This window comes from Agelaius phoeniceus, chromosome 7 (genome assembly GCF_051311805.1).
Source record: "Agelaius phoeniceus isolate bAgePho1 chromosome 7, bAgePho1.hap1, whole genome shotgun sequence".
Taxonomy (NCBI): domain Eukaryota; kingdom Metazoa; phylum Chordata; class Aves; order Passeriformes; family Icteridae; genus Agelaius; species Agelaius phoeniceus.
In genome coordinates, this window is record NC_135271.1 from 20,768,172 (window position 1) to 20,777,957 (window position 9,786).

Sequence of the window (9,786 nt, forward strand, 5' to 3'; positions counted from 1 at the left end):
TTGGTATGAATCAGCAGATCTGGTGCTTCTGCCTGACCTCTCCCTTTGTAAACAGACCCTAAGGTGTTAATGGTGTGTGTGCCCACAGACCTGTTCATCCAGGCATAATCCCATTACCCTCCCTCCCCTCATCTCTAGGCTCTAGCAGGGCTGGGGAGTTGATAAAGTTCACCAATACTGGAGAATCTGCTGTGAGAATTAAATGAATTTCATGAATATACATAATTTACAGCAAATTGTTCCCCAGAGCACACAGTATACTCATTAACTCAGGCTTCAATGGTAAATGAGCAGAGCAGCCCTTCTTATTCCTGAAATCTGTTATTTCACTTCTATAAAGGAAAATTTATGTAATCAGATTTCACCCTGAATACCATAAATAGAGAATTGACACAGATGCATGTTGCCATTAATGAGAAGGGATTGCTTTCAGAAGTTATCTTGAGACTAGAGCATAAATAAGGGCTTCAGTTACGAGTAGGATGATTCTGGGAATTTCTGCTTTTGTCCTGATGGGGTTGTCCTGCACCTGTCACAGAGCACAGCACAGACAGAGGCTCCTCCTGAGAGCTCACCTGAACCCACACTTGGGCCAGGCTTCATTCCATGGAGCTCATTCTTGTCTAGCAGGAGGAGTGCTCCAGCTTTCCAGCTTGGAGTGTGTGTGTGGGGAAGGACATCCCAGAGCTGAACAGGCAGCTGCCAGCAGCACCATTCCTAAATGGAGGGGTGGGATACAGGGGCACAGTGCTCATCTCTGATTCCCAGGCTGCCCTTGGCTCCCTGCCTGCTCTCTCCCAACCCAGGATTTTGGCATTTGAGTCAGGAATGTGGACAGTGCCTGTCTTCCATGAGAGTCTCTGAGCACTAAATCCACTGGGGGTTACATCAGGGACAGGTGTATGCTGTCACATACAAACATTTCTTCTGAAAACTGGGATGAAACTCTCCACAGGCCAAGGTCATGCAGACTCCTACATCTGCAATTTGGTTCCTAGAAGTGCCAGGCAGTTCTTCCAAGCTTAACATCTGCCCTTTACATTTTGTTGTCATAACAACAGCACAAACCACCTCCTTGTGACTAATCTGCTTTGCTTTTCTCCATCTAGATTTTAAGGTTTCCCTGCTCTTTCCCCCACTGCCTCTGAACATTTTCTCCCTCTTCCCTTTCCAAGACTGCTGCTGGGGGGGAGCAGGAGCTGTCTAGGAAGATGGACAGAGAATTAAACCTTAAAAAGGAGCTGTGCTGTTCTGTCTCCCACTGAAGAGCACAGCAACAAAAGGCTGCCCTGCTATAAAAACGAATCCAATTTACTGACTTGAGAAGTAATAATAATGTAGGAAGCAAATATGAAGGATTTTAACCTAAAATGCTGACCCTGATTTTAATACAGTATGTGCATTTATACTAGATTAATGTCAAGAAGAAGAGATTTTATATGAAAGTCAGAAATAGAGAAGCGAATTACAGAGAGCTAGCGGTGACCACAGCTGCTTAGCTAAGTTTCTTAACACTATTTTCAAGTGCTTGTAACTTTTTCAAATTACATATTTCCTGAAACACTATTCAGTGTTTCTTTTTGCCTGCAGATAACTTTGGAAATGTCAGCAGTCTAAGCAGGAATGCCACACTCCACAGTTATTTCTCTAATGTTGAGAGAATAGGGATGGTCCCTGTGATCTAAAAGCAGGGCTGCCAGGCAGACCCACCTTCCTGCTTGGACTTCTGCTCCTTGCCCTCCACCACCCCCAAGGTGGCCTAAAACTTTGTATGGCAACTGAGGCAGGCAAATTCTCTCTTCTTTCACTACTTCCATTCTTATTTTCACAGAACAACTAACATATTTATGAAAGATGTTTCAGTAAACAGAATAGAAGATTTTCTCAATTTGATAACAAAAATCTCAGGGAAATCTTTTAGGTGAGGTATGCTTAGCTGTGGTACTGGAGACTCCTAGAAATAACGCTCTCCAGACTCAGGAACAGCACCAGGAATCTTGATCCTAAGGAGTCCTTGTCTGTCTAGAAAACAGCTGCAGAGGCCACTTATGAGGTGTGCATTGCTTCCTCTTCTAAGACTGCCTTTCACTAACCATCCAGTTGTGTTTCTGATTAAATGTTAGTCTCTCTTTTTGTGTTTTGTCAAGAACTGCAGGTTGCTTTTGAATAGCTTTTGTGTGTTCTCTAATTGAATTTTTCTTTATTATTGCTATTGTCATAGCCTTTCCCACAGCTCAACACACTATGCTGTGTACATAGTGATAAGTGCTGGTTTCCAGCATTATCTATTTTGTCAAGTGTTACTCAATAGGGTAACACAATTTGGCTCAAAGCAATGAACAAACATTGCACTCAGATCTTGTATTGTGGTTGGACAGCTTTGTGTGTGTGCACCATGCACAAGGGTCTGTGCATCTGTGTGTGGTTGGGAGGGGAAGGAAGAGGAGGGAACTGTGAAATTTCAAAGAAGTGCTTGCACTAGAGAGCGAAGCAGAGATAAAGGTGGGCTCATGGTAACCAACCTTCAGAGAAAGTCAAACCAACTCTGTTCACAGAGTCACCAGATAGGAAAAGATGTTTACAGAAGCAACTTCCTCCCCTATTTAGGAACAGAGTCTTTCTTTCATCAGTCGCTGAAAAATCTCATTAGTTTCACAGTGTAGCATTCCAGCCTCCTGTTCCCAGGTGGTGTGCTGGGACAAAAAGGACCCTGGCATCCTGCTCTGTACATCAGTCACATTTTTCTGGTGCTGTCTCACAAAGCTGTCACAAACTAGCTCAAATTGCAAGAGTTAGGTATCTGCAAGGGCTTCCAGCTGTGGCTGGGAAGCCAAACGCCCGTTTCCAATCTTCTCACATATTCAGCAATAAAATGCAACCAGCCATGCATTAACAAAAGATTAGACCCATAATTAGATAATTTGTATACTCAAAGTTAAGGACATTACAGAACATACTGTCAATGCTATGTGTCATATTCAGTCCATTAATAACACTTGACAGTTGATAACAAGGAGAGGCTGTCAGCTGATTTCAGCTACTGTAGCATTTCTTTACTGATCTACTTACCTAATCAATGAAGAAATAATTTTAACAGCTGCAGCAGAAGACTACCTGTGCAGCTCTACAGAACATGCAGTCCATACCTTGGCTGAAAATGCATTTATCCTCCATGTCCTATACCTTATAAGTAGTAACACAGTGGTTTACACAAAAGTAAAAAATTCTGGTGTCACAGATTTCTTAAGACAGTATAAATTATTTTTCTTATCCAATAATAGGTTGTTATCAAGCTTTGCAAGAACCTGGTCCTACTCCAGGCTATTCTAATTATTTTGGAGATCAGAATATAGACTGTGGGTGATAGTGTTCAAGATCAGGAAAAGCTCCAACAGTGAAAGTGCCATCCAGTTTTTGGTGGTTTACATGTGTATTTTGAAAGTGAATGGATAGCTTTTTTTGTCTAAATTCAGGTTATGTGCTGTCTTAATGCAATGAAGAAAGGTCAACATTACTAGTGATGGGGAGAGCTGCTGTTTTGGGGTTTTTTTTCTCCCCTAGAAACATTCTACTGCAATATTCAAGATTCTGATCCTGTTTTATAAGCAGTAGAAATAATTGCAATATCACACATGTGGTCTCAAGAAGTTCATAACACTCTTCAGCTGTAATGGGGATGCCTGAGCATTTTCGCTTGTTCTGGAATTGTGACTCAGACCCTAGCACCTGAGAAACCATTTAATCACAAATCACCTGAAACTCCCCTCTTCTTGCCTTTCTGGAATGACCCTCCTTTGGTTTGTGCTCTTCCTGAAGCACATAATTATATAATTTCCAAACATGACAGGACTTCAAAGAAGGGTTTTTATTCAGGCCATGTTCATACTGATTATTACATGAACTCAAATGAGTTCACCCAAGGCCTGATTGCTTGGCTTGATGTGCCCAATTTGGCAGAGCACACAGAGCTGATGCTTCAAGATTTGATAAAAAATTTAGAACAAAATAAATGGGGTAGAGAGCAGAAGGAACAACACTGAGAGGCTTTGATTTTGTAGAGCTTGTACGTAAATATGTTCTAGTCCTTCTGCCTGTGCACATCGTGATGGTACAATCATAAATGCAATGTCTTTTAAGGCAGGAATACAGTAGTGTAACTGCTTGGCCTGAAATGCTCTTTCCATGGATCTGCCCCCGTGGAAGAATCCTTTATAAGGTGATACAGCTTTGTGGTAAAATGTGCCAAGATCTTTACAGAAACAACAGGATTTCTGCAGTTGAGTAAATCTGGTGTTTGAAGAGTACTGAAATTATGAAAAGTGCTGCTCCAAAAACCAGAAAAGAAACAAACAGTGACCTTATTTTTAAATTACAGGAGGCTGCTTGCATAGCATAGGATGAAAAAGTGGCAGCAATGGAAATAGTGTCATATTTTTAAGAGGCCACCATTAGGGATAAAGAGTAGAAAGACACAGCCATGGAGAGAACAAAGTAATTGATGAAATCATGCTAAGACTTTCCAGGCCAATGTGTGTGTATGCACATATGTCTCAAATAAAGAAAATGTTTGGCAAGCAATGTAATTATCATTTAAGTACTTATGGAAAACACCATCAAAGAAGAGAAAAACTCCCACATTTTCATTGAACTCCATGGCATATCTGCTTTATGCAGAAGACAGATAGATGTCAGGAAGTAGGTGACTAATGAAGTGGAACTCTGAGAATTCTTGCCTTAGATAAACAATTATTAGAGAAACACTCAGCCAATCAAAATAAATATCATTTTGCAGAAGCCTAACGGTAAATCCTTTAAGTAATTCATAACAAATAATCCCAGAAAAGCATAAAACAGCAAGCATGCTAATGATTTACAGAGGTTCCTTTTTCTTGGTGCTGCCTTAAGCCCCAAGCATGTATTTTATTCCACAGTTAAATATCTGTAGGTGTCTCTGAGAGGTGGTAATTACATTTGTAATAAACATGAGCATCTATAAGCACTGTACAGGGTTATTTGTAAGAGCTCAGTGAAACACAGATATGCACAGAGCTAAGAAGTCACAGCATTTGTATCCAAGCTGCATGCATTGAAACAGGAATTACTGTTCCACAGAAGGACAGTGGAATTGTTATTTTGAATTATCTTGCTGAAGGCTCAGTTTTCCCAGAGCTGCTCGGAGTCTGCAGCAATCGGGGCAGCTCTGAGCTGGGCACTGGAACAAACTGCACTCCAGAGAGCTCGAGCAGTGCCTCCAGAGAGCAGTGAGTGTGCAGTGCAGTTTGGCATTGGGAGCAATGACCCACCTGCAGCAGCTTCCTGACTCTTTTCAGGTTGTGGATCAAGAGCAGATTCTTCTCCTGCGAAACCCGGTCCAGCTGTTCGTCCACCTGTATTATCAAATTCTGCAAAAGGATCATTGCCATTGCTTCATTGTTGGCTGCAGCCTCCCTAAAGAGTCAATGAACAGCAACAACAATGCACATTTAAAATGCTGTATGATGCGTCAATCTAGCAGTACAGAAAATTATAATCTACTCAGAAATCTAGGCAGCAAAAAAAGAGACTTGAAGTATATGGTGACTTGCATATAGTTAGAGCTTGTGAATAATGATTTTTATGATTTTGTGGGTTTTTTTTTTAATATTCCTACAGATATGCGTAAAAAGAGGGTGAGGTATTTGCACAGACAGTAGAGTCAGCCAGAGGAGACAACCAGGGTTTTCTAGTCTCTGGTCCAGTGAATATTTAAATACTTCCAGCTCACTTGTCAGAGGAAATGGGGCTTATGCAAACTGTCCCTCTCATTCAGTCAGACAGATATGATTTCTGAATTTGCTGCCCAGTTTCAGACAAAGTTGGCAACAGGCTTGAAGTCCAAAAGATAGAATTCTTACAAATTTCATGGCAATCTGGCAGGTTGGTAGAAGAAAGGAATCCAAATTAGCGCCTCCACTGAGGGAAACAGCAGCAATAACTTGCTCCAGGAGGCAACAGCCAGATGGTCAGGCAGAAGATACATCTCTTCACACCAGGCACCAGCTGAGCCTTCCCCCAGCCAAACTATTTGGAGATACAGGAGGACTCTGAGGCTACTGGTCAAGGGTATGTAGGGGACACAGGACACAGACAAAGCCAGGCTTTACGGGCTCTGCTGTTTGTGGTACAGCTTGGTACGTGCAGGGCAATGGCATTAGTGAGAAAACTGAGGAGGAAAAAGTTTGGACAGCATGGCATCCTTGTCCTTGGGATAGCCTCTCTCCTTTCCTCACAAACAGCAGGTGCCTGTTTGAGATATGCCTGCTAACTGTACATCTGGCAAAAAGGAGATTTTAATGTTACCCATGTCGCCACAGACCCATAAAGACGGAGCTATAAACCATAAAGAAAGATTCTATTCCTTAGCAGTTTTTTTTCCCCCCTGCACAGTAGTCCTCCAATAGTCCTGTGGAGTTAGCTTGAAAAATTGAGATGTCTCTTTCTGGTATGACTAATAATTTTTTTTTTCTTTGCATTTAGTTTTGAATCTTCTTAAGATAATGCTCAAGTGAATTGAATCCAAATTTGGACATAAATGGACCTCCTAGAGAACAGTTCCTGTAAACAGCTGGCTTGTTCCCCAGAATTATCCAACTTTAAGGTCAATTCTGGACAAGTGAATAATTTTATTATTCACTGCTGCAAGAGGTAAGTGTATAACATTTCCATTAAAAATTAACTTGTATTTTTTAAATCATTTTTTATTGGATTTTGTTTAGGAGTAAGTTCCAATGTGAATCTTCACCTCCCAATATTCCCTAAGTTGAAATGGCTAAATCCATTAACTAGTGAAATAGTATTACTGGAGTGTAGATACCTGCACAGTTTGTAAATGAGCACCCTAAAGCCTTCCAGCAAACAAAAGAATTGTTGGTGATTGAAACAAGAGGAGACAGAATGGATGAAATCCTACCAGTCCTGGCTTTCTATCCATTGTGCTAGCAGGTGCCGGATTTCCATGGGGAAGTTATCATCATAGAACTGGTCCACCTGCTCCAAAAACTTTATTTCCAGTTGTTGAACTTGACTCCATTGGGACATACTACAAAAGAAAGGAATTAAACATGTTTGCAACTGAAAAATGAACATGAATTACTAATCTAAACTGCATAAATTGGTTATTTTCCTTGTTGCTCTTATATACTTTGACATTTTATTCTGCCTATCAAAACAGGTGGTACTTGAGTAAATTTAGTCAGTTAAAGGGAAGAGGGAGAAAAGTGAGCAAGGCCATTGAAGAAATTTTGTCTCTTACACTTGAATGGGCATATCTGTCAATTTCCTTCCCTTATGTAAATTTTTTGAGGTACTTTATGATGCTTATAAAGTGGCAAAATTTACACACCATCTCTCATCAAGAGAAGAAGTTTAGGATTGTACTCTTCAAACCCAGGTAGAACTATTCTTATTGAAGGGTAGTGGAAAGCAATGATTTTTCTCTCTTCTTGGTGAATTCATACCACTCAAATTTTTCCTAAAGTCATCATGGTTGTGTATCACTGTGCTGTTCCTAAAGCCCCACATTTTCTGTTAGAAGAGTAGTGCTTTACAACCTAAATCTAGTACATCTATACTTTAAATTGCCATAGAATTATATTTGATGTGCCCTGGGATGTCAGTCCTAGGGCTGAGATCAGTGGGCTCTGCCAACACCCTGATCCCACAGCATAGGTGTTCTTCCATTTCCTCTTAACAAAAGACACAAAATATATTCAGGGCTAAAGACTGAAGTGGGCCAACAAACTATAGATCTGAACACTTTTGATAGAAACTTTTCTTGAAGAAAAAGACAAGTTTTCATCAAAATGGACATTTTTGTAGAAAGCTGACCTTTTCATATGCAGCTTTTCTATTTCCAGTTCTGAATTGTAGTTTCAGAATGTCAACAGTTTCAAATAAGGATATCATATCTTAATGCTGTAGTCTTTCATTTTGCATTTTTAAAGTCAGGAAAAAAAAAGTAGTATCTGAAGGTTTAATGGAGTCCTGAGCACTTACTCATGCAAAAGTAAAAGTGACAGGTTTTAGTTTCTCAAGGAAGGCTGATAGGATGATTCTGTGTGTGGTATGGAGAACACTGTATATAACGTCAGTGGAAATGTGCCCAGTCACTTTCCCTTCCTCTTTATTACTTCCATTCTGAGAGGAAAAAAATATTGCCTGAATATTTGCTTTGTTTTTTTAAATTGCTGGGGAGGAGTTAGGCACAGGAGTGTTTCGCTGTCTGTGTTGCTGTATTGACAGAAAGAATCCTATATTATTATTTCTGGTGATACACACAAGGAATCAAATCAGAACGCATTAATAATTTATAGAATAAAATCAGAGAATTGCTAGGGTTTGGAAGGGACCTCCAGGATCACTGAGTCTGACTGTAACTTTTTTTTTCTGAAATCACACTCAGGAAAAAAAAAACCAACCGATTTTGAAGTCTGTTCACTTTCAGTGGGAGTTTTTATTGTAAATGCTAGTGAATTCTGGTGATTATGATATCCTAAGAAGATTAGTGAGGAAATTTAATATTTTTATCCAAAGCTTAAAAAAAGAAAAGAAAAAAAAGCAAGATTTTGTCCAGCCTGCAGCCTCCTTAGGCCTGCCATGTAAGTTGCAGGGATGCTCACATGCATGAACTGTTGCAAAGCACACGGGTAACGTTTGTCCCTGGGATTTTTGTGACGTGCTCCTACACCCCATGTTCCCTTTGCACAAAAGGTTTTGCAGGGACAGCTGGGAAGGTGGGGCAGTTGTCGCTCATCGTGAATGCCCCCTGAAGGGAACCGAAAGAAAGTTTTCAGGAAAGATGGGGCAACACTGTCTACAAGAGAGGACAGGGGGAATGGGCTCAAAATGAAAGAGAGTAGGTTTCGATTAGGCATTTTAAAAAATCCTTTACTGTGAGGGCAGGAACAGGCTGGCCAGAGATATGGACTCCCCATCCCAGCAGGTGCTCGAGGCCAGGTTGGATGGGGCTCTGAGCATCCTGGTCACTGGTGCAAGCTGTCCCGTCCTGAGAACCCTGTCACTGCAAGGCGGCCGGCAGGGAGCGGGTGCTGCGGGGACGGAGCCGTGTCCAGCCCCATTTCCGGCTGCCCCGGCGCTCTCCCGGCTGCCGGCTTTGCCCTGGAGCCCGCTCCATCCACCCTGCCCGTGCCGGGGGTCGGTGCGCGCCCCATCCCGTCCCATCTCATCCCGTCCCGTCCCTCTCGGAGCGCTGTCCCCCGCGCCCCGCCGCTCTTGCCTGTGCCGGCTCGGGCCGATCTCCGCCGCCGCTGCCGCCGCCGTGCCCCGGTCCCTCCCCGCGGGCTTTAAGCGGCCGCGCCCGCCCCCGGCCCGCGGCAGCAGCGGCGCCTTCCTGTGCGTCAGCCCCGCGGCACGGCCCTGCCCGCTGCCTCTCGCAGCAGCCCCCGTCCCCACAGGGAGCTGGGCGAAGCTCAGAGCCTGCAGGGAGTTGCTTGCCCCCAGGAGGCTGAAAAGTACCGAAATCTTTCCCTTTCGTGCTGTTGGCGCAGAGGGCTGGGTCCCGCCGCGCTGGGGGACCGATGGCATCCCAAAAGCCGTGGAGGCACCGGTGTGCCCACGGCCCGAGCTCTGCTCAGTGAAAAGGCAAAGGACGGCTCTTGGACGAGTTGGGCCGCGGAACAAACTCTCCAAACTCTTGTGACTTAGAATCACAGAGGTTGGACCACACCTCCAAGAACATCGAGTCTAACATTTGCCTAAGCATCACCGTATCAACGTAAGACCCACAGC

General features: G+C 42.9%; 1 protein-coding gene across 1 annotated transcript in view; it reads right to left on the reverse strand.

The window, feature by feature from the left end:
• STAT4 (signal transducer and activator of transcription 4) overlaps window positions 1-9,507 on the reverse strand; it is a 40,414-nt gene extending 30,907 nt beyond the window's left edge. The window contains exons 1-3 of the mRNA XM_054636540.2: window positions 9,275-9,507; window positions 6,950-7,078; window positions 5,304-5,448 (exon numbers count right to left, since the gene is read on the reverse strand). Of these exons, the coding sequence (XP_054492515.2) occupies window positions 5,304-5,448; window positions 6,950-7,077 (273 nt within the window). The 5' untranslated portion in view covers window position 7,078; window positions 9,275-9,507. The remainder of the gene's footprint in view (window positions 1-5,303; window positions 5,449-6,949; window positions 7,079-9,274) is intronic.
• Between the last annotated feature and the right edge of the window lie 279 nt (window positions 9,508-9,786).